Here is a 27,563-nt window from a genome sequence, read left to right as displayed (position 1 = left end):
GGCTTATAGTAGGTGAAGTCACAGTGTCTACGTCCTCACGTCGGCATGCTTGCAGCGATTCCGACGCTCAAAGGAAACCGCTCGAACCACCTGCATCGCAAGCCCGCTGTCACATCAACATAAAGCGTTGCGCGAAGAGGCTTTGACTTCACCGTGCAGATGAAGGAAGAAAGAACAAGGTGAGAGTTTGCTCTTCTACAGCCATGTATAGAAGACCAGACGACCCCAGAGACCTGCGTCAGACAGTCTCAGACAACAAGCCTGCAAGCAAGCTTGCCATCCATGAACCATCTCCCAGCCCAACAACCATCGCAGCGGTCCGGACGACACGCAAGGCAGAACCACATCCTCGTTGGCGGCATCCTCCAGCTTCTGCTTCGCAACAGCATAGCAGCCGCCCTAAACCAACGTCGGCCATGCACCCTCCAGACATGCATCAACCTTCGCCATGCATTGCTTCAAGACCCTTTCTTCGATCGCAACCATCGTCCCGAGGAGCTAGAAACACGCCTTCGCCCCCCGAACATACAGTTGATGGACTGTGTTCTACTGATGGCCAGGCTAATGCGAGTCTTCATGTGGGAAGGCTTCGGAGCACTAACGGCGGAGCAGCAGTGTGAGAGATTGGCTGTGAGAAATGAAGCGCTCAATCAGCCATTCTTCGACAAGGAGAGGGTGGTCAGCGTTCGTGGCAACCCGTTCGTTGACGATCCTGCTGCTGAAGATGAGGGATGCTTTACTTGAGCCAGTGATGTTTACCCGGGGATTGCTACGCAGGCAGTAGGAGATGGTAGTCCAAGCTTAAAACGGAGCGATTCTGCTGTACTCGATATGTTCTGACTCCGGCAAATTGTACCTTTGCCGGCAAGTGCTGTATCCTTGCAGGATGCGCTAGCGGTCCACAATTCCACGTTGGTGAAAACTTATGGTGCTGCAGGGTTTACGCTTCCATAGAAAGTGTGACTGCTGCAATTTTGGTTCATCTTGTTCTTGAGGGAATACACGATGGGGAAGTCATTAGTCTAAATTGACATTTGTCATTTTGTGGCGAAGGATGGCTCAACATGACGGACGATAACCGCGCGAGCCTGCTAGGCCTGCCAAAGGAACTGAGGCTGCTAATTTATCATCATGTCATGCATCTCCCGCTCAGCTGGTCGACCAAGGCAACCTTTCCACAACCTTCACGGAGACGAATGCCGGGCGGAACAGCACAAGTGCAGCCTGCAGTACAGCAGCAACCTCCCAAGCCCCGCCATCTAGCCATATCATGGGTCAACCTCATGAAAACTTGCAGAACGGCTGCAGACGAGCTGCGCTCACTCCAAGTGACTCCTCCATCAGATGAGTCCGGTTTCCCAAGCAGCCACACCTACGTAATGGAGATGCAGCTTGGGGAGGGTAGGCTCACGACCGTCGACTGGCTCCACCTGCCCTGCTCGCCGTTCCAAGCTTACAGCTTAGTTGTGCGGTGCTTCACGGCGGGTGAGTCCGGTTGCTGGGGCGATGGAGGGTACGGTTCCTATTGATTGGGCGATGGCATCAGTCTTCGTACTGCTTACTCGTGATACAGACCTCGACCCGTCACTCAGCAGCTATACCAGGCTCTAAATTATCTCATCCATTGCGGTCCGACGTTCGATCGCGCCTGACCGCTTGCCCAACATATGCGCCTCCGTACGCTCGTCATCGAGTTGCGGAGAAGTGCTTGGCCATATTGTGACGACCTGGAAGAAGACGAAATGCAATTCTACCACGATCACGCGGTTCAATCACTCGGGATGGCCGTTCGCCACTTGCGAGGGGCGGCGTTCCTTCATAGCTTTGTCGACCATATCAGGGTCGTTGACTGCGCAGTAAAGGATGGCACTGTTATAGAAGTGCCGATATAGCTGGAAGACGCTGTCGTTACCCGCGTACCGAAACAATGGACGCGGTACGGCTTTGCTTGGGGTGCGCGAAGTGTAGCTTTGGACGACGTAGAGCTGCGTGACAGAAGCGACTGAATCGTCACCCTTTCCGCGTGAGGGCTGGTCAAGTACGGAGATTAGTCAGATTCCGCCACAACAGTGTTCGACTCTTGTCAGATTGTAATCGTGCTTGTAGCTAGCAGTCCGCAATCTTCGTCAAAGCCACTTCCCCTTCGCATCCGCCACCAAACCCCTCATAACTGCCACCGTCTTTACCTGAGCATCACGTCTAGCCTCCCTCACGTCCTCATGATTCCTTATCGTCTCATCCGTCCTTCTCCGTCCATCCCCGAACACCACGGTGAAGTCCTCCAGCTTCTCCCCAGCCTTAACGCGCTCAAGCGCAGCGACCCTGCACCACTTACCCACCACTGCGCCCCTCTCGACGACCGCATTGACATCCACAATCGTGCCGTCACCGATGGCGGCACCTTCAATAATTGCACCAGTCTCGATACTCACATCCATGCCAATTTCGACGCTGCAAGCATATGAACCCTCAGCGCAGCCTACGACAGCCCGTTCCCAAATCATGCTGCCTTTGCCGATGCTGACACTGCCGTTTTCAGCACGTATCTTAGCGTACGGATGGACCACAACGTCTTCAGCGATTTCTACGGGATGAGTGCCTGTGATCTGCGCTTTCTCTGCGATGATTGCTGAAGCATGGATGTCACACGGCGGTTTCGCCACAGGAGGCTGCTCCGCGGGCGTGCGCTTTTCACGTGTTGTAGGTGCCGGTGATGGCTTTGAAGTCATACTGTTTGACCAGGAAGTTCATACACGCGTGACATGTAAGTTGAAAGTTCAGACCACGAGAGCGAAGCAAGAAAGCGCGCTAGCAAGCGCAAGCACGTGAATGCTGCATTGATAAAACGTGCTGTCCTTAGGGTGGCGGAAGCCATCACCATCATGACATGGTATGCCGTGCTAAGTGATGCAGTACTTCATGCTAGATTGAGAGAGAACCCCATCGGAGCAAACCCACAACGCCCCAAATGCGCAGCCCGCCTCCAGCGCCTTGCTCGAAACATAATCAGCGGCAATGAATATCTGTGCACACCGACCACTTCTCTGAAAGGGGACAGTATCCGCCTTCGTCGCGCTAGACATCAGGCGGGCCATCATCCCTTACCGCATCATTCACCAGATCTGGGAAAGCTTGCTGAAAGTCAGATCCCAGGCTCCAATGCCTCAGATCCCGCAGATGAGCTTCAAAGACAGGATTTATCACCAGACTTCCCTCTCCCAGCGCAGCGGCCGTATCCGGAATCAGCACTTGATCAGTCGGATACGGCCAGTTCAAGCTCAGCGAAGCCGTGTACGGCACGAAGAACTCGTCGAACTTGACCGGCGAAGCTGCCGTGACAAGGCGCTTGCGCATAAAAGGCCTGATGAATGTGTTAGCAAACTCGTGTGCTAGCTTATTCTCAGTGCCATCCTGCGCGCTCTCTTGCGGGAGGTCGCAGAAGAGGTCGTAGTCGGCATTTCCTGCCTTCGCCCACTGACTAAATTGGGACAATGGTTCGTCAACGTACCATGGCAGTAGGTCATTCCACAGAGCATGTGGTCTTTCCAGCTGCTCCGTCACGGGCTTGGCCCATTCCGGTAGTCTTTCATAGCAAGCTTCGTCCAGGGAGATGAACCAGCGTACCAGTAAGAACATGACGTAGAGCACGGCCACCCGTTCCGACAGTTGTGAAATGTCCGGGAACTTGGACAGGACGTCAATAAGCAGCGTGCTTACCGGGTGACACGGTTGTGTGGAGCTGACGCCCTGGTCTCTCAATGCGGTGAAGTCGGGGTACTCGGGACCAAGCACTTCGTGAACCGGCACGCCGGCCTTGACTTGAGCACGACGGTTAGCGATGAAGTCACTCAGCAGAGAGTCCAGGGGGCTACTTGGTGGCGTATTGTACGGTTGCCTTGCATGGACAGGCAGTAACTCTGGCTGAGCCGACGTCTGAGGGTAGGCCATTGCTGGCGCTTGGGCGTTTGGGGAGCCGTTCGAGTCCAGCAGAAACCTGAGATCGCATCTATCAGAGTTGCTTACGGGCTGTTGGAGTTGTGCTGGAGGCTGTAATTGTTGTGACGCCTGCTCGTGCTCATAGTGCCCGCCGTTCGTTTGGCCATGTTGCTGCATCTGCGCAGGCGGTACTTGCTGGGCATGGTTGAGAGGCTCCAGACTCGGACTCCACTTCATCAACGTACTACCTTGAGGCTGACCCGTCCCCGGACTCCCATGAGTAAGCGGCGTGCCGCTCGAATAGCTCGCCGGGCTCCTGAGATCCGGATGTACCAGCGTGTCGTTGAACCCACCTGACCCTGCATGTGAAGGATACGGCGCTGTCTGGTAAGGTCCAAGGGAAGTAGAAGGCACAGAAGTAGGCAAGGGAGTCTGCTGCGCTCCCAATGCCGCCAACTCTGCACCGTCTTCGTTCAGCCAACTGGGGTCGATTAGGTCATCAAACGACAACGTACCATTTAAACTTGCTTGCACGCCTTGCGCAGCCGCTCCATTTGTAACGGATAGTCCACCCTCTGCAATGTTACTGCCCACCACCTGCGCGACTGTAGCGAGTCGCCGTCTCAATTCCTCGCAATCACGCAAAGCGGCATCTCGTTCGGCAATGGCCCGTTGTAGTTCTTGAAATGGCTGTTGGCTCTCGAGCTCCCGGATCCTACGCTCGAGCGTCTCGATTGTGTTTCGTGTACGCTCGCGTATGGCTCGCTGTGCTTCACGGTCGTTGGCGCGCTTCTTCGCTAGCTGTTCTGGTGTAAGGTTGGCAACTCCTCTGCTGCCGGGTGCACCGGGTGCTTTGCGCTTGCGCCCGTTGGTCTGCACCTCGTCGCCATTGTGCTGCGAAAGCGCGGCGGCGGCGGTCGCCTGGCTGTCAGTGTAGCCGTTCGTCACCGCGGACCCGTGCGATGGATAGGTGCTGGGCGTTGCCATCGCACAAGGCGGCGCGAACAATGAGCGATCGTCCTGCAGCGGGTTTGACAGTGTGTGAGTGTATGACTAGGAGAAGCATGACTCTTGGAGGAAATTGAGTCGCTTTTGCCGCAGGAGCGGCAGGGAACAGTGCGGGGAACTAACGACGAATGACAAGCGCGCAGTTTGTGGTTAATAATTCATTAAGCGATTTTTCACTGCATCTCCCCCCCCATTTCCATCGTTGCATTCACTGCTCGTACTCAAGGCATGTGATACTATCCAGGAGCATCCACACTTGCGAACTCTCATCCTTCCCTGTCCATCCACGCTCAGTCGCTAATGTGTCTCTGTTCAATCCCCATGCGATAACCGCGTGCCTTTGCTTCTCTGTCATCATCTCCATCTCCCTCTTGCCTAGTACTAGTACGGCGATAGGATCAGTCAGCTGTACTGAAAGATGAAAGGCACTTTGGTTATTCCAGAAAGTCGAGGCTCCTTGAGCCGCGATACGTTTGTTCTGCCACCTCAGAAACCGCTCAGGATTGTCGTCACGCATAATGAGCCCCTGAAGCCTCTCTCTCACCGGCTCTGGGTCAGCGCAGTGGCTGAAAGCACCTTTTCTGTGCGGCTTGGAGACCATATTCGGTGGGATGGGCATGTTGGTAACCTCGAGAGCGACCTGTGGTTTACCTGTCATTGCATGCGAGCCCCTTGAATCTTTGCGGCCCACGTTCTCCTTGTCGGCGCTGACCGAGAGCTTCCTTGTATCTTTCTTGCTCTTCGGTGTAGGCGAAGACGGCGGCAGGCGTATGACTGGATTCCGTACCGGTGAGGGAGCGATGGGACTGGGACGCTTACAAACGAGGCTGAACATCCGGGCGAAATGTAGCAGCTTGAGAGCTGCCCGCCAAAGATCGACACTCGCTGGCTTGTCATGCATGATGATGTGACGCTGAATCTTCTTCCGTAGGCTGTCCAGCTCTGACGAACCACCGGCGTCGATCTCTGAGCTGCTGCCGAACTTCCCACTCGCCCTCCTTGCGCCTCTTGGTACTTCCATCGGCGACACGCCCTCCGCTTCCTCTTCGTCACATCCAGAATTCTGGCTGGCGGTTACCATCTGCTTCCGGACAGCCTCCGCTTTGCGAAGCAGAGCTTGGCTGTCCCTACTCAGAGATGTCTCGTTGCCAGCCCAGTCAATCTCCGAAGCATGATTCTCAAGCACATACGACAGCCATAGCGCTCCACTCTCGTTGAGAGCGATGTTGTTCAGTATGAGTGGATCTATGTTCCGGATGCCGGAAACTGGCGCCTTGAATGATTGCCGGATGTGCCACTTAGCTAGGCTTTCGATTGCGCGGCCTCCGAGACCGTTACCGGCGAGGTCGAGCTTGCTGACGTGCTCACAGTCTCCGAAAGCGCAGAGAAAGGTGTCCCATCGCTCAATATCCTGGTCTGTTTCGATTCTGAGCTCGTTGTTTGCAACGCTGATTAGCTGGAGGTCATGTTTGGCTTGCTCGATCACCGTCGCAAGCCGAGGTAGAGAAGCGGCGGTTAGCTGGTTGTTCGATAGGTCAATTTGCTCCAGAATCAGTGGCACATCGCTTGCTTCCTCGGACACCGAGAGTACCGCCTCCAAACACTCAGCGAGGACGTTGAACCCCGCGTCGCCCAGCTCCTTCCCAGGCAGTTTTATATCGAGTCCATGGCTTGAGCTTCCCTCGTGACCGTCCACACTTCCCATGGCGCTGCTGAGACTCTGCTTGCGTGCTCTCGTAGCTTGCTTCTTCGCCTCCTTCTCCAGCTGCTTCGCAATGAACTGGCCTAGGCCGATGCCAGTGTTCTTCTTGTTGGTGTAATCGAAAGGATTAGACTTGACCATGGTGGTGATGGTTGCGGTACGTGTGTGTAAGCGCTGACAGTATGACACCGGGAGCGTAGCACATTTAGGCAATCGTAAGCTAGGGAGATGGTGCAATGGCGCATCGTGTTTGCCTGTGATCTTGAAATCAGTGGGGCCAGCGGGCGCTAGTGAGTAGCGTTCAAACGAAAACGGCAGGAACGCAGGCTTGGGAGGTGCGTGTCTGGAACTTTCTAAAGTATTGCAGAAACACATTTTGCGGTTGGTCCATGTACGTGCAAACAACATATTGACAGGATCTATATATTGAAGAGGCATGCAATCGGGTCAGAAGAGCGAAGCTATGCTTCGGATCTGCAATGCGCAGCAACCTGACAATGAGATGGAGAGAGTGTCATTAGCCCGTGATGGCATTGTTGGGAGGAATATTCTCGAATGTAGTACGTGCCATGAATTGAGCCAGACACGTCGCATGCGTGATTCCGCACGCCTCCCAATTGCGTACCGGGACGGCATCCCCGTGGTTATCCTTCAGCGACCAGTCCTTGGCATTGCTTCTCCAAGCCCCTACCAAGCTTGTTGTCGACGCAGTCGGGAGAGGCCAGATCGTCACACTAGAGCACATTGTGCTGGTCTGTCCAACTAGCGCCGCAACGAAGATACCTGCCCGGCTTTTTTGCGGCTAGGTCGCAATAGGAGTGGGTTCCATCTCGTGTCGCGGATCATAGAATTTTTGACTATCTCGCTTGCTATAGGTATATCGCAGGCGACACCGAATGCCGTGATAGCCAACTCCACCATCAGTGGACCGGAACGCCATCAAACTCATGGCTCGCAGGCTGATGAGAGGCTTAGTCTGCCTCTTCGAAGCATCCAGGTGAATCCACGGTCGTACCGCTGAGCATCTGTACACCAAGCAAGATAGAGGGTCTACGTCCAAACCGCCTTGTCATGTCAGCGTATCGGCTATCTTCAGGAACTCTTCGGACTTGATCGTCACCCGGCGTCCAACACCCACCCGTTCGTGGGCCAAGCCGGAGAAAGATTACGTGGCAACGGTAGATATGAGGCAACCTCAAGAGCCATATCGACGGATAGGCATTTCCATAACGCCGGACGGCCATCCCTGCAAAGCTCCCAGCAGCGGAGGGGGAGGATGAAGCATTGCGTGATGTCTGCTCGCTGCTGGCACTCGTTGCTGAATTGTTCCAGGTATGAAGTCGGCCTGGACCGACACTAAGGGTGCAGGCGAATGCGAGAGCATAACGGTAAACGGCGTTGCGCAGTTCCTGTGGCAACTCAAGAAAGGTCCGCTTGTCGAAAGGCGGACACTGGATAGCTAGCGGAGTTTCCAACAGAATAGTGTATTCGCGGTTGAGGCAACCTCTGGTAGTGCTTTGAGGCACTGGTGACAGTCATATTGTGCTGCGAAGTGTGGACGTGGATACATGGTAGGTTGTCTCAAAGGGGACCGTCCTCCCGATGTGCAAACCTCCGGCCTGAGACATATTCGAGGCGGCCGTTAGAAATGAACGTGTACACATGACAGCCTCTCTTTCAACATCACAACACCTTCCACACCACACATTCATCGCATACGTCTAACAGTGGCTTCCAGGTGTTCGCCTTGTCATTGTAACTGAAGTGGCGCTTGCCGCGACGGCACGTCGGCCTCTCTTGACTCCACTGCCTTGCCGTGGCTGCTTCAAGCACACAAGCACGCACTTCTCAGCGCCCCTCCTTCTCCACCCACTCCAGACACTCCCACAACACTCGTTCCACCAGACAGACTTCATACTGCTGTATAGACGATATTCTCCGAGGCCGCCGACAACGACATAGCTGCTTTTCTGCGGAGGCCGGGACACGCCTCATGACCAGCCGCTGACGCTTGGGTGCAGATCCGAGCCCACCACGACCGGATAGAACGCGGTTACAGGAAAGGTAGCAGACATTGTTGTGCGTGACGAGCAGATATCAGACAGACCAGCACGCTTGGAGAACTGGTGACATCCGTATTCTGGCCCATGTCACCAGCATAACGAACCTTTCCCGCTGCACCCGGAACATGGACGCACCGCCGAGGGCAGGCTTGAGTGTTCACACGCAAACATATATCCCCGAGCACGCTCTCTCTACCGCTCCTGCCTCGCCGACCGAGCCCATGGCGGACGAGAGCTCGGCTCTGCCGCCTCGAAAGGACGCGACCCACACCACGACCTCAGCCTTTCAGTATCCACCAGCAGATGCCACTGTCGGCTCGTTCGAGCTTAGAGACGCCATACAGGAGACTGTAGTCACCACCACGACCACCACTAGAATTACACTGCCTCCGATTATCACACATCCGCCGCAGGATTTAGCCGAGCGTGACCCGAGGCAGTATGTGCTTGCCAACTCACTTACACCGGACTGGCTTAGACGGGTTCAGTTCGAGCATCATGGCAAAACCGTAACCTTCCAGGAGTCAGACGATCCACTGTCTACTATGCGAAGGTATCAGGATAAGGCTCGAAAGATAAGGCAGCGTGATGGCACGATTAGGAAGGAGGTTCGGCACGAGAACCTTGAGACTCCCGTCCGTGGTTATGGGCATGCAGCTGTGGACAAGGCAGTGCAGAACGTCAGGGAAGGTGCTGGGCAGAAGCGAACCGCCGCTCCGCCATCTATAGCAGAGGCGGCAGAGCTGGCAAGTCTGGGAAGACGGACCAAGAAGCCGCGCTCACAGCTGCATCGGATGCAACCAGACATCGTGGCGCATCCGTCTTTGAACTCTGGCGCCTTTATACTGCCGAGTAATCATTCGCCGGTTACACCAGACGCAGAAGCCGGAGCTGAGGGCGGACTCCAGCCTACCGCAGCGCTTGTCAATCAGCACGCTAGGAGGGATGCCTCCAGTAAAGTGTCATCTCACCGCATGCGCGCTGCTCCAGTCACGCAGCAGCCGACGAACCGGAATGATGACATACAAATGGCGGATAACGACTCATTAGAAGATGACTCTCAGCTTGGTCCTCCGTTTTACGGCATACATAAGAAGCAGCGCCTCCAGCCAGAACCGAGTACTGTGTTAGGTGCAAGTCGACCTGGCAGAGCAAACAGCCAAGCTCCAGTAGTGGATTCAAACGACGAGCCTGCTGAAGGTTCTCAGCCTCGGCGGCGTCCGCAATTACGGCCACAACCGCTCGACACCCTTACCAGCTCGCAGCTTGACGCCAGCCTCCCCAGTCCAAGCCTGTCGCCCATTACTGCAGCTGCCAATGCTGCATGGCGTCAGCGCAACCACTTCGATGACTCTTTTGCGGAGACAATCGACGAGGATGCAGGCGTCGTTTCCGGCTTTGAGCTCGAAGATGACAGCAATACCCATACGGCTACATCTCAGTCTCAGGGCAGTATGAGGGCGCCAAGCCTGCCGCAGTTCAAGTTCACGGCCGGACAGCAACAAGGTCCTAACCTTCTATCCACAGCAGGACTGACCATCAAGGACATACCCACCATAGTCGACACATTTGACAGCATGCCGGAAGCTTTGCAAACGTACGTAATGTATCAGCTCCTGCGACGCTGCGCCAAGCCTACTCTTCAAATGGTGGCGGGTGTGGTCAACCCAGCTTTGAAGTGCGATCCATTCAACGTGCTGCCACCGGAAATCGGTCTGAACATCACGCGATTTTTGGACGCGCAGAGCATGTGTCGCGCTGCGCAAGTGTCGAAGAGGTGGCGTAGGTTGATCAATTCTGACGAGACGGCGTGGAAGGATCTGCTTGACCGTGACGAATATGAGCTGCCGAGAGATGAGATTGCCCGAGCCGTTAAGGAGGGTTGGGGCTGGCAGCATCCGGGTGCAGATGGCCATGAAGAGGACCTCTCTAAATACGTGCAAAGAAACACGCCGGAGCTGGCATCGGGAGACGGGATGCAAGGCGTCGTCACGGTGAGCGACGATGATGACACAGCATCGACAACAACAACCAGATCGAAAAGACGGTCACTCACCACTCACGCTCGAGGCAAGAAGAATCACAAGCGCCGCCCCGCCCAGCCTGCGTCGGCGTCTAAGAACCTTGCCGTCGCTTCATGGCGCCGAACGTTCAGAAGCGCTCAAGGCCCGCTCGGGTATGCCACTGCAGCCGCTCAAGCGATTCCGCATCCTGCCGTTGGCCTGCCAAGCTTGAAGAACATGCACCTCTTCAAGTCGCTGTATCAGCGCCATTATCTCATCCGCAAAGCCTGGATGGATGAAACTTCGCAGCCGCAGCACCTCGCCTTCCGTGCACATCACAGACATGTGGTCACATGTCTGCTTTTCGATAGCGACAAGATTTTGACCGGCAGCGACGATACGAAGATCTGCGTCTACGACACCAAGACTGGCGCCCTCCGGACCAGACTGGAGGGCCATGAAGGCGGTGTCTGGGCGCTGCAATACGACGGCGATACGTTGGTGTCAGGGTCTACCGATCGCAGCGTTAGAGTTTGGGACATCAAGTCCGGCCGGTGCATGCAAGTCTTCCAAGGTCACACGTCGACTGTACGTTGCTTGGTCATCCTTCAGCCTGTGCAGATTGGCACAGAGCCGGATGGCAGGCCGATCATGATGCCCGAAGTGCCACTCATCATTACCGGCTCTCGCGACTCCTCCTTGCGGGTGTGGAGGCTACCTCAGCCAGGCGACCCGAAGTTCTTTCAGGCCGGTCCGCCAGGCAATGATCGCGAAAACCCTTACTTCCTCCGCACCCTCTCCGGCCACCACAACTCTGTCCGCGCGATTGCCGCTCACGGCGACACGCTTATTTCTGGGTCCTACGACTGCACAGTACGCGTTTGGAAGATCTCCACTGGTGACCTCGTGCATAGGCTGCAGGGGCACACTCAGAAAGTCTACTCCGTCGTACTCGACCATGTCCGCAACCGCTGCATCTCCGGCAGCATGGATAACCTCGTCAAAGTGTGGGACCTGCAGACTGGCGCCGCGCTCTTCAACCTGGAGGGTCACACTTCGCTCGTTGGTTTGCTGGATTTGAGCAATGATCGTCTTGTTAGCGCGGCTGCTGATAGCACGCTTCGTATCTGGGATCCGGAGAGTGGGGCTTGCAAGGCTACACTTTCTGCGCATACTGGCGCTATTACGTGCTTTCAGCATGATGGGCAGAAGGTCATTTCGGGCTCGGACAGAACGCTGAAGATGTGGAATGTTAAGAATGGGGATTGCGTGCGGGATTTGCTCACGGATCTCAGCGGCGTCTGGCAGGTTCGCTTCGATGAGCGCAGATGTGTTGCTGCGGTGCAGAGGAACAACTTTACTTATATTGAGGTAAGCCTTCCTCGCACATTCGCGAATGCGGACGGGAAGCTGACTGTTGATTATAGGTTCTCGACTTTGGCGCCTTCAGAGACGGCGTCCCAGCAAATCAGCGTGGCCGCCGTATCTTCGTCGACTGCCGTGGACGTGAGACCGTCGAGGTCGAGGCTGCGCAGCCAGATGCTGCTGACGGTACGGCATAGCTTGATGTGCTGTAATACGACACCTACATCGCGAATGTTTATTGGATGACATGATTATGCTTGCAGCGTGCAGTTTGTGAAAGAGCAAGGCGTGACCCGTTGCAGCGTGAGCGTTTTCGGCGCAATTAGAGAAGTTTTTATGGTATATGAGCAATCGCTGGCGCAGCGAGGATGTGTTTCGGACGGGAACATGCATTGTCAAGGCATATCTATGGCAGTGTTCTTATCGATGATTGCTGGAGCACAGCTAGCTGAGTACCAGTTGGGCTCTGTAAACGTTCATCCATCTCCGTCACTGCTCAAACAACCGCACTCACTGCTTGAACAACCGCACTTCTCGTGCCTCTCTCTATTCACAGCGTGTCGACCAAGGCCTTCCAGTTAGTTGTAAGCGCTCGCTCAACTTAGTGATTGCTATTATTCCTGCTACCCTTCCGTTGCAGCCTACTGAAACGCTTTCAGAGGGAGCTTGCAAAGGTTGACAGCGGATTGGGCGTCTGGTGAAAGGCCACTCGTTATGCTCGATTATACGTGTGGTTTCTCTGTTGTCAAGTAGCAATTGATATGGTACACGTCATGAACCTCGCTGCGGAACAGAAGGCGAAAAAGAGGGTCATCAACGCAAAACCATGACGATGAGAGCCAAAAGAAATCTTGTCAGTCACGACAATGGCAGGATTCGAACCTACGCCCCCGAAGGGAATTGATATCGGATCTTGGTCGACGGGAGAGTCAACACATTCGAGTCAATCGCAGTAACCACTTTGCTACATTGCCTTTTATGAAAATCTCGACCTCGACAAAGACACAGAATGTTCAAAACGACAGCTAAGACAAATATTTCAGTCCATCATTATTTCCGAGGATTAACCGCTCTATCCCGATTCCTCACTTCAACGGCCATCGTGAGCATCGTGGCAAGCGTCGGCAAGCAATGTCGCACCCGCAACCACCTCAAAGACAGCCCACGCCCTCTGAAACGGAGAGCTACCTCCGCGCAGTCCACTATGTCGCGCTTACTGCGCTCGTTGCATGCCCTGCGCTCGCTCTCATCCCACCACGCAAGTTCGATCTCTATACGTTAGGCCTAGTCGGTACGACCGCCATCTCTGCCAACTACCTTACTCGCGAACAGACGGGGCGGTCGATATGGCAGCATGTCTCTGGCCAACGGAAGCCGGTCCTTGGATCGTTGCCACCCACCGAGCAAGCGAACCTCAACCGGGAGCTACACCATGCGCGTGATGAGCTGCGAAGGTTCGCTCCGCTTGATCAGCATGCGAACGAGCCGTTGCACGTTCAGCAGAGTGCGAGAGAGGCCTGGAAAGCACAGCGGGAGAAGGAAATACAAGATGATCTAGATGTAGGCAAGGGCTTCGGCGAGATGATCACAGATCAGATATGGGAGGTTTGGAATGGTGGCAAGAAGACGAGCGAAGACGGCACGGATGATGAGCGTTGAACGTTCTGGTCCGGGGTTGTTCTTGGTATGATGCCTTCCATCAAAGCCTACGTGGTACACCTAATGGCTTCTCGGACGCTCTGGTGAGCCCCGGAAAGCGTCCCGTAGCTCTACACACCTTGTCAAATCCGTCCGCTGTGGATGTCAGCAGCGCCACGACGGACATAAGCAGAGTCCTACTGCCTAGCAGCCCTGACTCGCTGCCTCACAATTGCCAGCAACGTCCTCTCCCGGACTCTGCGCCCTGTCTGCTTGGACCGTTGCGTCGCAGGTAGCCATACTTATCGCGAGCTCCGGAGCCTTCGCGCTGTCCACTCTAGTGACAGCCTTTTGCACTGCTTCGAAGATCATGGCCCTCAACTCTTCAACACTGAGCGGTAGCGTCACCGCTTGAGACTGTGACTGCTGAACCCACCCCGCCATAGTCGGCGTTGTCGGCGCGGTGAGCAGTGGGTCGACATACTGGAGTCCAGCAGAGATAATTGGTCCACCAGTCTCTTCCGGTGTTGGTGTGCACACTCTCGAGTTCCAGAAGCAATGCTGCTCGGGCAGTGGTGCCAACGGCTCGAACATCATTTGCGATGGAACTATTGCCGACTGATGCATGACGTGCGACAAGTCCAACGAATAGTTTTGGACCGCCGGGCTCATCACTGGCGCGCTTGTCGGTCCCTGTGGCGGCATCGAATGAGTGTAAGCACGCCTGAGCGGGTACCTCTGCTGCTGTTGGCTTCGAGAAGCGTTCGTCTTGATGGGATATGGGTACACGCGTGCGCCCTTCGTTTTGATTGACTTCCTTGCTCGTTGGACATCGTCCGTGCCGATGAGTGTCTTACCCCGGGTAAACACGGGCTGGCACTGAGCCTGCTGGTTGCGCATTAGCCGGCCGTCAGGCGGCTCGGAGACGGAGCGGCGGAAACTATGACGGGCAGTAGACGCTTGGAGTGGGTGTGCGTTCCGCTGCTCCGCGACTTGGAGGTATGGCGCTTCAGGCCTGTCTTGCAGTGGTGAATACGTGCTCATCAATTCGTCTGGTTGATCTTGTGGTACGGAGTGATCCTTGCCCGCTGGATACTCGAAAGGATCGAATGAGAGTGAGCTTGATGGAGAGGCGCCGAGGAAGCTGGGGTCGATAGTGGCATTGCCGCAGCCGGCATTGAACGCAGCAACTGCAGCCAAGCCATGATTATCTTCAATAGATGTACAGGCAAAGGCCAAGTCGGTGGTTGGCGACGGCGCAACCTCGCATGCCATATCGCTTTCTTACTTTGATCAATGAAAACTCCTCAGTGCGTAGCTGCCTGCTGTGCCAATAAGGAAGGGTGCAAAGTCAAGTAAGTGGTAGGACAAGCCTGCATCTACGGCAGAGTGCTCTACATGAACAGGAGTTCGCAGCATGGTTCGCTTCCTGCAAACAGGCGTTCGCGTCTTACCCCTGATCGTCAGTCTCTTTGTTGTGCATAGGATAGCTGCTGAAGTGGTTGAGACATACCGCCCGTCTTGCCCAGCTGGTCTGATGATGTGAGACTCCGTGGGTCTGGCGTCGGACGCTGTACCGCGCATACAGGTAGTTTCGACAGCTGTGGACCGGTGTCATGCAACGTACCGGCGCTTGACAACGGATCAAACTCTCTGGTCTTGTATACACAGCCGACGTATGTCTGGACCAGCAGAAACCAATTGGGCGCCTGCATGAGAGACCTGCACAACGCCACGCATCATGCGTGCAAATGGCATGGCGTGAACTGGCGTTTGCAGCCGTTCGCAGTTTGACACCTACATCGCGTCGGATGGTCCAAACCAGACACTTGCGGGCTGAGACTGCGCGAGCCGGACGTCACTGGCTCTGCTGACGACCTGGCTTGTCATCCCAACAGCAGATACTCTCCTGATGCCACTTCCAAGTTAAAACCGTGGACGATAGTCAGTACCCAGGCTCCCACTTAGACGTTCCCGGAAGTAGTTCGGTGCTGTCGCGAGTACTCGTACAGCACTATGCTAGCGGCAGTCTGCACGTTCAAGCTTCGCGTGATCCCTTGCTGCGGTATCTCCACAAGCATGTCGCACTCTGCAAGCACAAGTGCTGGTATGCCTTCCTTCTCACCGCCCAGTACCAGTACGATTCTCTCCGGGAGCTTACAGGCATCAGAGCCTAACAGCAGACTGCGGTCCGTCTGCTCTATGCCAACAACAACCCAACCTTCAGCTCTCCGCTCGTGCAGGTATGTTGGAACCGCTGAAGCCGAAAGCTGCAAGATTGGGAAGTGAAGGTGTGACGAAACGGACACGCTTGTGAAGTCTTTGTTTGATGTGACGTTCTGGTTCTGCAGATGCATTTCCGATGCTCCGAAAATCTCTGCGACACGTGCGATTCCGCCGAGGTTGTAGGGGTTGTCAACAAGCGAAGCGATGACGACGATGCTGTTGCGCCGTACCTGCTGCTCAGCCTCCAGACCGCTCGCAAGATACGCTTTCCCTTTCGTCTGCAATGCTCGTGACTCGCCTGCTTTTGACGGGGCTGGAGTCCTGTCCGCCGTCAACCGAACATCATTGTCTGCTTGTGGCTCACCTTTTGTGGCAGGCGCAGTTGGCACAACGTTGCCGGCCGGGATGCACGAAGGCGGGAGTGCCAAGCATATTTCAGTATCTATCTCATACAGCCTGACGAAGTCCTCTTCGCGGCATGTAGGTGCTTCAATGCCGTCAAGCTCAAACCACGGACCCTCTACGAGATTGCTGCGGTTGTGATCTCTGTCAGGAATAAAAGGATCAAGCTGCCGCTCCCGAGGTGGCTGCTCGAACTTGTCCAGGCGCTTAACGAACAGATCCAGCTCCCTGAAAGCATCGCCACTATCGAGGCTGCGGCGACTGCACGAGGCTTGCAGAATTGGCACTTGCCATTGTGCTTCGTGGCGGATGATGATCTTCGAGGATGCTGCAAGCGGGACCAAGCTGGTTGCCATACGCACAGCGAACTCGGGCTGGCAATCTTCGCACGTTGCCAATATGACACCGATTTTCATGAGTGCGGCAAGATACTTTGGATTTGCATGGTGGTCGGTGGCGGAAAGGTTCGTCAAGATGTCCCACTGCAGCGAGGGCACTCTCTGATAGATGCGCACAATCATCCAGCTGAGCAAGTAGCGGTAGCTCGGTAGCGGTTCTATGGAAAGCAGGTAATGCAGGTCGTTCAGTAGCGCACGCGTCCTGGCAACGCCTTCCGAGGCTGGCTCATGGCGCTCCAGCCAATCTTGTGAGTGCTCACAGCAAAGCAGCATGATCTGTAGCTGCAGTGTTGACTTCCACGGAGAGACAGTCGGTGGCGGAGTCTTCTGCCGCTTCCAGCGTCCGAGCAAGTTCTCCAGAACCGACCTCCATACCGCGTCTTCACCCTCGTTGAGTCTGCTGACCAGGTCCAGCAGAGCAGCCACGCCTACTGACTGACGCAAACCAAAGTAGTAATCGTAGCCAAACTCACTCAAATCTGGCGAGACAGCCTGTAGAAGCGAGGATGTTGCATCTTCAAATTGAAGGTCCACCGTAGGTACAGGTAAGTGTTCCGCATAGTGCAGGATGAGATCGGCAAGTCCAGGGAAGCCTTTTCCCACAGGTGTAGCGCAGACCCATTGTCGTACCGCAAGCATCAGAGGCGCGAGGAGATACGCCCGGTGCTCAGACAGATCCTGCAGCTTGCGTAAGGACTTCGCAACCACATCCTGGACATTGATAGACTTCTCTGACATGATACGAAACTGGTCGCTCAATAGGATCTGTGGTAGGCTGATGAGTGGAGCCTTGGGATACTCCAGATACTCGATGTCAGACCAGATGTCGTCAACGGCCTCTACAATGCCGTCCTCGCTCGTAATTCGGAGCGACACCAAGGTCTCGCGCAGATCATGACATTTCTCAAGGAGGCGCTTCTCTAGTATGTCTCGGTTTGAGAGCTTTGTATCCCAGTTCGCAATAGGGTCCTTCAGACTTGTAACCCCAGCAAATTCGGATTTCTCCAGTCTGTGGCACACATTCCCCCACCGACGTACCGCCTCAGTCAGTGCGGAGCTCCTCCCGCCCTCCAAAGCTTCATGCGAGGAGTCTCTGCACAGCTTCAAGCAGCGGACATGAACATAGTCGCGCGCAACCTCAGGCAAAGCAGTCTGCGTGGCCAAGTTGGCAAGCTTCTCAAGATGTCCGAGTCCAGGTATTAGCTTCGGGTTATCCTCACATGCTCGACATAACCCTTCAAGCAGATAGACAATCGCGTACGGGAAGTTGCCGCTTCGTCTATCACTCGAGCGGGACAAGATTGCGTCGATAAGCTTCGCGTTGACACTCGGATCACAAACATGACGCTGCAGCGTATCCTGCACGTATGCAGCGACTCTGTCGCCATGACCACATCGTACAGGCCCACTTTTTGCTTTTAAAGTAGCGGTGTATAGCGAGCCTTGTGTCGCCCAGCCTAGGAACGCAGAGGCAAAGAAGTCCACGTATGCATCCGAAGCGTCAGGCTGGAACCGTGAGCGCATGATCCAGTTGCCGATGAACTTCCGGTTCGAGTCTTGAATCTTCGGGTTCAGTGATGCGGCCAATAGGGCGTAAAGCCATTCGGGCTTGACAAGCGACTCTGCGCTAGCCAGAAGATTGAGATCTTGCTCGCACTCCACCACTTGGTTGAGGTAGCGTCCTAGCAGTATAGTCTCGAAAACTGTGTAGTACCTCTCGTAGTGGTCTATCACTTGTCCTACAGACGTACTTGTCAGTAGCTCTCCAACAAGCAGGACTTACACTGAGATCGGCCAGGTTTGTGTGGCACTTTCTGCCTGCTGTACAGCGAGCTTCAGCCGAAGTTCTAACTTAGTGGTGAGCGGTACGAGATATCTCAGAACGTACCATCTTCGGCAAAGTCGGCAGAGCAGACCATACTGCTCAGGCTCGGATCATTAGCAGCCAGGCGTACAGACCGTCGTAGAATCTCAAGACACTGCTTTCGTCGCTCCCCGTCACCAAGCCGCAAACCGTCTTGCAATAACACCCAGTAAGCAGGCTCGAGCCATGTCTGCAACGCGTCAACGCTGGAGAAGGCTACGCGAAGCCAAATGGAGAAGCATATGTCGTGATAGAACCTATCTGTTGTCTCGGCAAGCAGTGCTTGTATTGACCCCCAAATGAGAGAGCTGTCTGACGTTGAGAGAATAACCTGCTGCGCAAAGAGAGATAAGAGAGTGTCGCGAGCGATCGCGCTGACTGCCCGATCCTTGGACCCAAGCAAGATCAAAATCGCTTCGAGCAGTCTACGAACGTCAAGCTGAGTAGTCATGATTGGGAGCGCCTCCATCACAAAGCTCAGATAATGCTGGAACCCTTCTGTCTTGCCGTAAGATACTTCAGCTCCGAGAGCGTTGACACCCCTGAAAGTGACATCGTCGCTTGGTATATGCGGCAGGGCAACGGAGATGGTTGCTGACTGTTCCGCCTGAAGGTGCTTGGATGCGAAGTACACTCGGTCAAGAGACGTAGACCATATCTCCTCCAGCATGTTAGCATCGTGCTGGCAAGCATTAAACACATCTTGCACGCCGCCTCTATCAAGCATGTTCAGAAGACGCGTTAGCATGTTCTGTTGCGCTACCTCGTCAGGCTGCTGTGCAAGCAGTGTCAGAAGCATTTGCGCTCCCTCTCTGCCGTCGCTGTCAGCATGCTGAACGGCTTCACGAACAGCTTGGACTCGCTGCTCTGGCGGTATATGCTGCAGCAACTTTCGGATCACTAAAGCAGATCCGTTGGCCATGTGTCGGTTACGATATCGTTGCCGTACGAAGGCTATGCGGTTACTGATCCATATGCGGGATGTGGGCTTCAGGAAGAACCTCATATGCGTGCTACGACCGGGGTCGCCGTATTTTGTACATTGACTGGGGTTAGATTGCCACGCGACGCGATCTGGCTTGGCGTGCCCCACATGACTTCTGGTTCCGGGATCCGAAAGCGATCCTCGATCTGCCTGTAGATGGAGATGGAGGCGTCATGGGGAGTACGAACCTTGCTGACCGTGCAAGACCAAGTGCATTCATTCCTCAGCAATAACATGGTAGGTCATATTCAGGCCCAGTGACCCTGCAGCTGTCCATTACATCCTTCTTGCAAACGCTCCCTTCTCTGAGTTTTACTTGATCGAACATCATGCATCAGCAAAGCATAGAACAGAGCATCGCCAAGATGGCACCCAACAATAATCAGCGGAACCAAAGCAACCACGATGACGAACGCCAGCCCCTCCTCAGTCACCAACCCACCGACGGCGGCGAAGGAGGCGACAGCCGCGACATCGTCTCCTTCTCCGACCACGATGGCGAGAACCCTCGACAGTGGTCGAAGTTCAAGAAGCTGACCAATGTCTTCATCATCGCGCTCATGTCCATCATCTCGCCGTTGGCTTCGAGCATGTTCACTCCCGGCATCGACCAGATCGCAGAAGGACTGAACACGACAAGCGAGACGGTCATCGGCTGCACCACGGGCTTCGTAGTCATGCTGGGTCTGGGTCCGCTAATCATTGCGCCCTTGAGCGAAACCCTGGGCAGGAGGATAGTATACCTGGTATGCTTTTCCGTCTTCGCGCTCCTACAGATTCCGAGTGCGCTGGCGCCGAACATCGAGACGTTGATTGCCATGCGCACTCTGTCTGGCTTCTTCGGTAGTGTCGGGATCGCCAACGGAGGCGGCACGATCTCGGATATGTTCCTGCCGGAGCAAAGAGCAGGTGTCTTTGGATGGTATCTGCTTGGACCTTTGCTCGGACCGACCTTAGGGCCTTTGTTCGGCGGCCTGATCGTACAGCGACTCGGATGGAGATGGATCTTTTGGGTCTTGACAATCGTTTGCGTGGTAAATACTTTAGCTGGCGTCTTCCTTCTCAGGGAGACGTATGCACCTGTGCTGCTGAGCTGGCGCAAGCAGAAGCTCGAGAAGGAAGAGGGTGCACAGGGCAAATACAGCTTTGAGGGCGAGGACACGAGGCCTCTGAAGTCGAAGATTGCGCAGGCTCTTATCAGGCCTTTCAAGATCCTACTGCAGCCTATCGTACTCACCATGAGCACATACCAAGCCCTGCTGTTTGGGACGACATACAGTATCTATACCAACATGCAGCCGATATATCAAGGCGAGTACGGCTTCAATACGGAGCAGGTTGGCCTTCTGTACCTCGGGCCTGGATTAGGCTTCTTGTTTGCGGTATGGTTCCTGGTACCGCGGATCGATACAGTATACAATTCTTTGGCGAGCAAGAACGGCGGCAAAGCGAAGCCTGAATATCGCCTCCCTCTGGCGAACATTGGTGCTGTATTCATCCCAATATCGCTCTTCTGGTTGTATGTGTCTCTTGCACGCCGTGAATGTGGAGCACCCGCTAACAGTGTCGCAGAGCTTGGACGGTTGAGCTTCACACCCATTGGGCTGCATCGATCGCCTCAACGTTCTTCTACGGCATCGGACAGGTCATGATACTCAACACAACCCAGAATTACTATATCGACAGCTTTGAGAAGTACGCTGCCTCCGCCATCGCAGCAGGTGCGGTCTTCCGCAGTGTATTCGGTGGCGTTGTGCCGCTCTTCGCCCCGGCTCTGTTCGACAAGCTAGGCTACGGTTGGGTAAGTGATTGGATGCTACCCCCCATACAAGCCACATGCTAAACGTTGAACAGGGCATCAGCGTTTTCGGCTTCCTCTCTGTCGCAATCGCGCCCGCTCCACTGGTATTTTACTACTACGGACAGCGCATTAGAGAGTGGGTCAGGATCGATTTGTAGTAATTATGAGCGAACAAGCATAGCGTAAAGGCGTAGTAGAAGAAGCATAGCGTACAATATTTGCTTCAGGCCTGGCAGAAACTCACTCGGCCGAGGCACGACCTCCGTTGCTCTGGAAACGTTATCGATATCCAACGACGCCACGCCAAACGGAAAGCGCGTCGGAAGCCCTTCCGTCACGGCGATCGCAAACGCACAGAGCAACAGACAGGCCCACCTGCAACGCTAAGGTGAACGATGCTACGCCGCAAGCGCGACAGATGTATGTCAGCCTTCGTTTACGTTCGCAAGCTGATCTCGAAGACTTGTGCGCCGCCTTTGAGAACATCACCGCTGGCCAATTCGCGACATTAACTAGCATGGCGCATCAGCGAGCACTAACCACACCGGATTTGCAATACTATCACACCACCGCCAGCACGCCGAGCCTGAGGAGTCGCGAACCTATGGAAGTACTAGAGCGGCCAGTCACACCCATTGACGGTGGCGGTGGGAATGTCAAAGTGGTCGTCAGAGTCCGGAAGTTCGTTAAGAGGGGTAAACATATCTACGCGACGCTGTGCCGCAGTACAACATACTGATGCGCAGCAGAGTTGGAGAAGCAGTCGCCATGCCTCGTTCAGATGAACCCGCATACCAATGAAACCATACTACATCCGCCGTCACTTACATCGGAGGAGGGCCACGACCGACGCCGACAATACGAGCAGAAGGACTTCACATTCGACAAGTCCTTCTGGTCACACAACGACAAAGACACTCATTATGCGGAACAGCGCGACATCTACGCCTCGTTCGGCGAGGAGTTCCTCGACCACAACTTTGACGGGTATCATACCTGCATATTCGCGTACGGACAGACAGGCTCCGGCAAATCATACACGATGATGGGCACCCTCGACCAACCCGGCCTCATCCCACGCACTTGCAGAGGCCTGTTCGAGCGCATCGAAGCGGAGCAGAACGGTAGTATAACGTACAACGTCCACGTCTCCTACTTCGAGATCTACAATGAGCACGTCAAGGACCTGCTCACTCCACGCACCACCGCACCGACGTACCTGAAGATCAGGGAGAGCAAGAGCGACGGCGTGTACGTACAGAACCTGACCGATGAGCCGGTCAAGAGCTACGAGGATATTGAGCGCTTGATGAAGATGGGCGACATGAATCGAACTACCGCCAGCACGAAGATGAACGACACGTCTTCGCGCTCACATGCCGTCTTCACGTTAACGCTCAAACAAATCCAGCACGACATTGCCACGGACAGTACCATCGAACGACTCGCCCGCATGCGTCTGGTCGATCTAGCTGGCTCCGAACGCGCGAACCGTACCGAAGCGACCGGCCAGCGACTTCGTGAAGGCGGCAACATCAATCAATCCCTCACCACCCTCGGCCGTGTCATTGCAGCTCTTGCCGACCCCAAACGCCAGCGCGCAAGTCGTCTCACCGGCCTGCAAAACCAAGCCAAGCGCCGCACAGAAGTCGTGCCCTATCGTGACTCTGTTCTCACCTGGTTACTCAAAGACTCTTTAGGCGGCAACTCGAAAACAGCCATGGTCGCCTGCATCTCACCCACCGACTACGAGGAGACTCTCAGCACGCTCCGCTACGCCGACCAAGCGAAACGCATCCGTACCAAAGCTCACGTCAACCAAGATGCCGTCTCCGCCGCCGAGCGCGACGCCAAGATCATCGAGATGCAGGAAACGATCAAGACGTTACAGCACTCGGTCAACAGCGCCGCGGCGCGGAAGCGAGACGAAGCTGACCGTGCGCGGGATGAGCTGGAGGACTACCAGCGGCAAGTCACGAAGATGCAGCGAGCGATGGAGGAGAGCCGTGCAGTCTCTGACGTCAAGATCCGCGCACTCACGCTAGAAGTCGAAGAGCTGCGACCGCAGAATGCGGCGTTGAGATTACAGATTGAGGCGTTGCAGCGCCATCTCACTCTCGCTGTTGGAGAGCTAAAGGATCCGATCGTGCTGCCGGAAGGGATGGCACGATCGCTGGATGCGGAGAGCGAAGTGGGTGAAGGGTCTGATAGCGGCATTGACGATGTGTTTCCTAGTGAAGACGGCGGCTTTGAGCACGAGGCTTGGCAGGCTGAGGTGGACGCGCTCTTGCAGGATATTGGTCTGTTCAAGCGCAAAGTTGCGGACGATAAGGAGAGGTTCCCGCATCAGCCGCAAGAGGGCACGGATGACGCTAGCACAACTTGGTGAGTATATCCAGAAGCGTGGCGTGTTGGTGTGTCGGGAACTTGGACAGATTCTCAGAAGCGGAGTGGTATCACGTTGATCAGCGTTCAAGCGAGGAAGTTGCGTACAGGGTGCTGGATCCGACGACGGCGTGCAGTATCCGCTGTAAGATCGGTAGCTGTGTCCATAATGACTATAATCTCGCTTTCAATCCCACCTCCCTCTTCGCCCGCTCTCTAAGCTCCCTCCGCAAGAACTTGCCAACAGCGTTCTTAGGTATCTCGTCAACAAAACACACACCGCCTCGCAGCTGTTTGTACGGCGCCAGTCGATCCGCCACCCAAGCTTTCGCCTCGTCTTCGGAGATGGCGCCTGGTCTCGTGGGAACAATGTATGCTCGAGGCCAGTCCGTACCCGGATCGTCTGGCGCTGGAATCCCGACGACGGCTGCTTCTTCGATCTGCGGGTGAGTGAAAAGGGCGTTCTCCAGCTCTGCGGGGGCAACTTGCAGGCCTTTGTACTTGAGCAACTCCTGGATCTTGATCAGTACCTCATCGAGTAGCTCAAAGGGACCATGGCTACGTACCTTCTTCCGGTCCACAATGAACAACTTTCCATCGCGCATCACGCCGATATCGCCACTGCAGAACCAGTCGTCGCGGAAAGCGTCCCTTGTTGCTTGTGGATTGTTGTAGTAGCCATTCGTGACGAGCGGGCTCCGAATTAACAGCTCGCCTTCTTGTCCGGGCTCGACGTCACGAAAGTCGTCATCTACAATGCGAAGCTCCACGGTGGGCAAGATGGGGGTAACGCTTCCTGAGACATCGCTCTGCCCTTTCGGCATCATCGTGACCGCTCCCGTTGTCTCTGACAGGCCCCACGTCTGCCCGATCATGGTCTCGACACCATTACCGAGCTTGCTGTTTGCGGCAGTCTGGAGTTTGCCATCCGTCGGTGCTGCACCGGTAGTTGCCACTCCGACATGCTGGAAGTGATCCGTTACCTCCGGCGCCTTGGATATTCGTAGGTATATTGATGGGACGGTGTAGAAGGATGTTATTGTGTACTGCTTAAGGTACTTGAGCATGTCGTTCCAGTTATACTTCCGCATCCAAACGACCGAACCGCCGGAGAAGAAGGGCGCAATGAGGTAGCCGAACAGACCTGCTATATGGCTGATGGGTAGGTGGGCAAGGGTGCGTAACTCGAATGGTGGAAGCTCGTTGCCCCTAGCCAGTTCTGCCTCCGCCCATTGGCGGCCTGACAATGCTGTCACATACGTCTCCGCTACAAGATTGTTGTGGCTAAGCATTACGCCTTTGGGAAGGCCCGTGGTTCCGCTTGACCACAGAATCGTGATCAGGCTGTCCTTGAGCAGTTTAGGATCAGTGATCCTGGGCCATCCGAGGCGTTCTGTAGTAATAGCGTTGATAGTGCCATCCACACTGTACAATCTCCATTGAGGCGACGACTCGAGGAATAGAACGCGGGACAGCGGTAGTCCACACTCCTTGGCCGCTTTACAGGCAACGTCATGATGCTCTGCGCCGCATACAAGGAGGTTGGAGTTGCCAACTCTCACCTGACGAGCAAGTTCCGCTGTTGTTGACGATGGGCTCGCCGCAGAGTAGACACCACCGACGCCTATTACACCGAAGAACATAGCAGGGACAAGAATCTGACCATGGCTAATCACTGTGACAACGTCTTTGTTCGGGCCGCTGGATCCAATGCCGTAGTACCGGCGAAGGCCATGAGAGATGCGTTGCGTGAGGTCGCGTAGCTGCCTCTTCGTTATGGTATTGGATGGGTTAGCAGCTTCCTGATGTAGGATCGTGTCGTCTTGTGCAAGGCCGTACTCGGAGTCTGATAACGCTCAGCTCCACGCTTTTGGCTTTCCCACGGTACAGTCTCACCAAACAGTAGGGTCAGGAGATCGATAGGCGGAAGGTCAACTGTAGGTTGTCTCGGGTTACGATAGATGCGGGACATCCTGTATGTGCACCTTCAAAGCAAACAGACGGGAGTGAACGTTGAGGAGCAAACAGTACTCCTACCAGCTAGCTACTGTTCAAGTATTGCGACGTTGACTTCAGGTACACCATTGCTTCCCAAACCCATCGCATCGTCTTGCCGAAGCAAGGTGAGGGGTTGGGAGTCGGAGGACCCGAGGGCCACTTCCATTGCAGCTCCGTCGTCGTGCAGTCGTGCTCTACATGGTACGAGTCGCTCACAGTACGAGTGTGAATTCCAATGGGACGATGACGGGGTGGATGTTGGACGTAGAGCAGGGCAGACTAAACTCACTGGTGATGGCTAACCGATGTCCGTCTCGTTGTGCTTCGGCCTTAGGCAGCATTTTCCTTCAACACCACCAAACAACAAGGGACAAATTGCATTACCGTCTATGCCGAAACATGCGATGAGTGTGAATAGCTACCTCACCTCATCGCCATCATGACCTACCAGCGACAATGCTCGACTTCATGGACTATGTCCAGGCGGTCTTCCACGCACGAACGCGCTGGGACCGCGACAACAGCTATGCCTCCCTGACCACGGCCGCCCACAATCTCCTCGACTTCGACATTCCCCATGGCATGCGTCTGCATGTTTCCTCACTGAGCTCGTCAAACTTCGCGACGAGCTACACCCTTGGCGCGAAAGGCGTGGTGGACGGTAGCTTGAGCTTCTTGTACACGAGCTTGGGCTTAAGCCTACCGCATCGGAGTAGCAGCATCCATTTGCAGAATCTTGTCCTCGGTTACAAACACCTTAGTGAGTTCGAACAAGTCAGCGAGCCACGTTGGCAGGACCTGTGGCGACATAGCAAGAAGGACGAGAGGAAAGATACGTTACTGTACGGGAGATTGTACCTGCCCACCAGCACGCTCGAAGCGTTGTATCTGCGTCGCATTTCGCCAAATCGGATATTCCGACTGAACTGTGTCTCGGACGGCAGCCTTCCAAACGGAGGCTCAGTCCTCGCCACTCTACAAAATGATTTTGGCAAGTACAGTACAGAGTTCTTATACTCCACCGATTCTTCCCTACTAGGTTTTCGTGGCCTGTACAACTTCGGTTACGACCCTCGCCGGACAGATGCAAAGCTCTCGCCACGACCTCCGGCGCACCCATGGGACCATCAAGGCGGCAGACTGAGTGCGGGCGCCGAAGCCTACTTTAGCCCCGTTAACAAGAGCGCCGGTATCAGCACGGGCCTGCGTTTTACCACATTACCGGTTCACAGTGGCTTTCCGTACACCATGACGTTGACTCTCAACCCGCTCATGGGTAATCTTAGCTCAACGTACGCGGTGAAAGCTGGTCCGGACGTGGCGTTTTGCTCTCGTTTCGATTTCAATGTATACAGCTATGAGAGCGGTGTTGTGGTTGGCGTGGAGTTGTGGCAGCGGAAGCAGTCATCTTTGGACACGATGTGGGCGCGCAGCCTGCTAAGACCGGAGTGGACTCGCGCCCCAGACGATGTTACTGGCGTACTCAAATTCCGCATCGATAACCAGGCCAGAGTCGGCTTGCTGTGGGAATCTAGGCTTAAGGAACTGCTAATCAGCGTCGGCGGCGGGTTTGATCTGAGAAACAGGGAGAGAATGCTTGGTACTGTGGGTCTGGAAGTCAGCTATTCGAACTGATAGCAGTTTGGCAGGTCTCGCTGTTGCGCGTACATTCTGCACGCTTATCATGACATAACCCACACTTTCCCAAAATATGGTACAGCAGTAGTTTCGTCGTTTGTTCGTCAATAATGTGCAATACATTAGGGTGATACTGTCAGAGCCGCCGGCG

General features: G+C 55.0%; 12 protein-coding genes and 1 non-coding gene across 13 annotated transcripts; 6 read left to right on the top strand and 7 right to left on the bottom strand.

Moving 5' to 3' along the window:
* The first annotated feature begins 209 nt into the window (after positions 1-209).
* On the top strand, positions 210-999 carry BAUCODRAFT_31838 (uncharacterized protein). Its single transcript, XM_007676158.1, has one exon. The coding sequence runs from the start codon at positions 283-285 to the stop codon at positions 742-744; it is 462 nt and encodes a 153-aa protein (XP_007674348.1). The 5' UTR covers positions 210-282; the 3' UTR covers positions 745-999.
* An 828-nt stretch (positions 1,000-1,827) lies between these two features.
* BAUCODRAFT_405274 (uncharacterized protein) lies at positions 1,828-2,991 on the bottom strand. The gene has a single exon (XM_007676562.1). It carries the CDS (start codon positions 2,727-2,729, stop codon positions 2,127-2,129), a length of 603 nt encoding a protein of 200 aa, XP_007674752.1. The 5' UTR covers positions 2,730-2,991; the 3' UTR covers positions 1,828-2,126.
* An 84-nt stretch (positions 2,992-3,075) lies between these two features.
* Positions 3,076-4,923, bottom strand: BAUCODRAFT_120757 (uncharacterized protein; the record flags this gene model as incomplete). The annotated part of the gene is made up of 3 exons (XM_007676561.1): positions 3,076-3,361; positions 3,509-4,394; positions 4,452-4,923. The coding sequence occupies 3 exons, from the start codon at positions 4,921-4,923 to the stop codon at positions 3,076-3,078; spliced, it is 1,644 nt and encodes a 547-aa protein (XP_007674751.1).
* Positions 4,924-5,080: 157 nt separating this feature from the next.
* Positions 5,081-6,860, bottom strand: BAUCODRAFT_31836 (uncharacterized protein). Its single transcript, XM_007676157.1, has one exon. It carries the CDS (start codon positions 6,785-6,787, stop codon positions 5,153-5,155), a length of 1,635 nt encoding a protein of 544 aa, XP_007674347.1. The 5' UTR covers positions 6,788-6,860; the 3' UTR covers positions 5,081-5,152.
* A 2,070-nt stretch (positions 6,861-8,930) lies between these two features.
* BAUCODRAFT_67017 (uncharacterized protein) lies at positions 8,931-12,274 on the top strand (the record flags this gene model as incomplete). Its single annotated transcript, XM_007676453.1, has 2 exons — positions 8,931-12,083; positions 12,140-12,274. 2 exons carry the CDS (start codon positions 8,931-8,933, stop codon positions 12,272-12,274), a joined length of 3,288 nt encoding a protein of 1,095 aa, XP_007674643.1.
* A 664-nt stretch (positions 12,275-12,938) lies between these two features.
* Positions 12,939-13,051, bottom strand: BAUCODRAFT_t14. The gene has a single exon. It is a non-coding gene; the product is annotated as a tRNA-Ser (tRNA).
* A 157-nt stretch (positions 13,052-13,208) lies between these two features.
* BAUCODRAFT_66397 (uncharacterized protein) lies at positions 13,209-13,736 on the top strand (the record flags this gene model as incomplete). The annotated part of the gene is made up of 2 exons (XM_007676403.1): positions 13,209-13,515; positions 13,591-13,736. 2 exons carry the CDS (start codon positions 13,209-13,211, stop codon positions 13,734-13,736), a joined length of 453 nt encoding a protein of 150 aa, XP_007674593.1.
* Positions 13,737-13,919: 183 nt separating this feature from the next.
* BAUCODRAFT_146437 (uncharacterized protein) lies at positions 13,920-14,990 on the bottom strand (the record flags this gene model as incomplete). Its single annotated transcript, XM_007676560.1, has 1 exon — positions 13,920-14,990. One exon carries the CDS (start codon positions 14,988-14,990, stop codon positions 13,920-13,922), a length of 1,071 nt encoding a protein of 356 aa, XP_007674750.1.
* Positions 14,991-15,366: 376 nt separating this feature from the next.
* On the bottom strand, positions 15,367-18,707 carry BAUCODRAFT_405240 (uncharacterized protein). Its single transcript, XM_007676559.1, has 2 exons — positions 18,630-18,707; positions 15,367-18,562 (listed from the first exon to the last, which is right to left on the bottom strand). Exon 2 carries the CDS (start codon positions 18,263-18,265, stop codon positions 15,680-15,682), a length of 2,586 nt encoding a protein of 861 aa, XP_007674749.1. The 5' UTR covers positions 18,266-18,562; positions 18,630-18,707; the 3' UTR covers positions 15,367-15,679.
* A 1,248-nt stretch (positions 18,708-19,955) lies between these two features.
* On the top strand, positions 19,956-21,549 carry BAUCODRAFT_66148 (uncharacterized protein; the record flags this gene model as incomplete). The annotated part of the gene is made up of 3 exons (XM_007676384.1): positions 19,956-21,109; positions 21,163-21,391; positions 21,445-21,549. The coding sequence occupies 3 exons, from the start codon at positions 19,956-19,958 to the stop codon at positions 21,547-21,549; spliced, it is 1,488 nt and encodes a 495-aa protein (XP_007674574.1).
* Positions 21,550-21,908: 359 nt separating this feature from the next.
* BAUCODRAFT_66073 (uncharacterized protein) lies at positions 21,909-23,780 on the top strand (the record flags this gene model as incomplete). Its single annotated transcript, XM_007676379.1, has 2 exons — positions 21,909-22,086; positions 22,138-23,780. The coding sequence occupies 2 exons, from the start codon at positions 21,909-21,911 to the stop codon at positions 23,778-23,780; spliced, it is 1,821 nt and encodes a 606-aa protein (XP_007674569.1).
* Positions 23,781-23,949: 169 nt separating this feature from the next.
* BAUCODRAFT_155102 (uncharacterized protein) lies at positions 23,950-26,030 on the bottom strand (the record flags this gene model as incomplete). The annotated part of the gene is made up of 3 exons (XM_007676558.1): positions 25,673-26,030; positions 24,343-25,622; positions 23,950-24,288 (listed from the first exon to the last, which is right to left on the bottom strand). Exons 1-3 carry the CDS (start codon positions 25,746-25,748, stop codon positions 23,950-23,952), a joined length of 1,695 nt encoding a protein of 564 aa, XP_007674748.1. The 5' UTR covers positions 25,749-26,030.
* Positions 26,031-26,163: 133 nt separating this feature from the next.
* Positions 26,164-27,563, top strand: BAUCODRAFT_31827 (uncharacterized protein). Its single transcript, XM_007676156.1, has one exon. It carries the CDS (start codon positions 26,231-26,233, stop codon positions 27,407-27,409), a length of 1,179 nt encoding a protein of 392 aa, XP_007674346.1. The 5' UTR covers positions 26,164-26,230; the 3' UTR covers positions 27,410-27,563.

The sequence above is a fragment of the Baudoinia panamericana genome, assembly GCF_000338955.1.
Source record: "Baudoinia panamericana UAMH 10762 unplaced genomic scaffold BAUCOscaffold_4, whole genome shotgun sequence".
NCBI classification, from domain to species: Eukaryota; Fungi; Ascomycota; class Dothideomycetes; order Mycosphaerellales; family Teratosphaeriaceae; genus Baudoinia; species Baudoinia panamericana.
Note: the sequence above shows the minus strand (reverse complement) of the source record. Positions and strands in the feature narration are given on the sequence as shown.

Excerpts from the sequence above, each read along its gene's own strand:
- BAUCODRAFT_405274 (XM_007676562.1), bottom strand. The coding sequence starts at position 2,729 with ATGACTTCAAAGCCATCACCGGCACCTACAACACGTGAAAAGCGCACG.
- BAUCODRAFT_31838 (XM_007676158.1), top strand. The coding sequence starts at position 283 with ATGAACCATCTCCCAGCCCAACAACCATCGCAGCGGTCCGGACGACAC.
- BAUCODRAFT_405240 (XM_007676559.1), bottom strand. The coding sequence starts at position 18,265 with ATGCGCTCACGGTTCCAGCCTGACGCTTCGGATGCATACGTGGACTTC.
- BAUCODRAFT_31836 (XM_007676157.1), bottom strand. The coding sequence starts at position 6,787 with ATGGTCAAGTCTAATCCTTTCGATTACACCAACAAGAAGAACACTGGC.
- BAUCODRAFT_31827 (XM_007676156.1), top strand. The coding sequence starts at position 26,231 with ATGCTCGACTTCATGGACTATGTCCAGGCGGTCTTCCACGCACGAACG.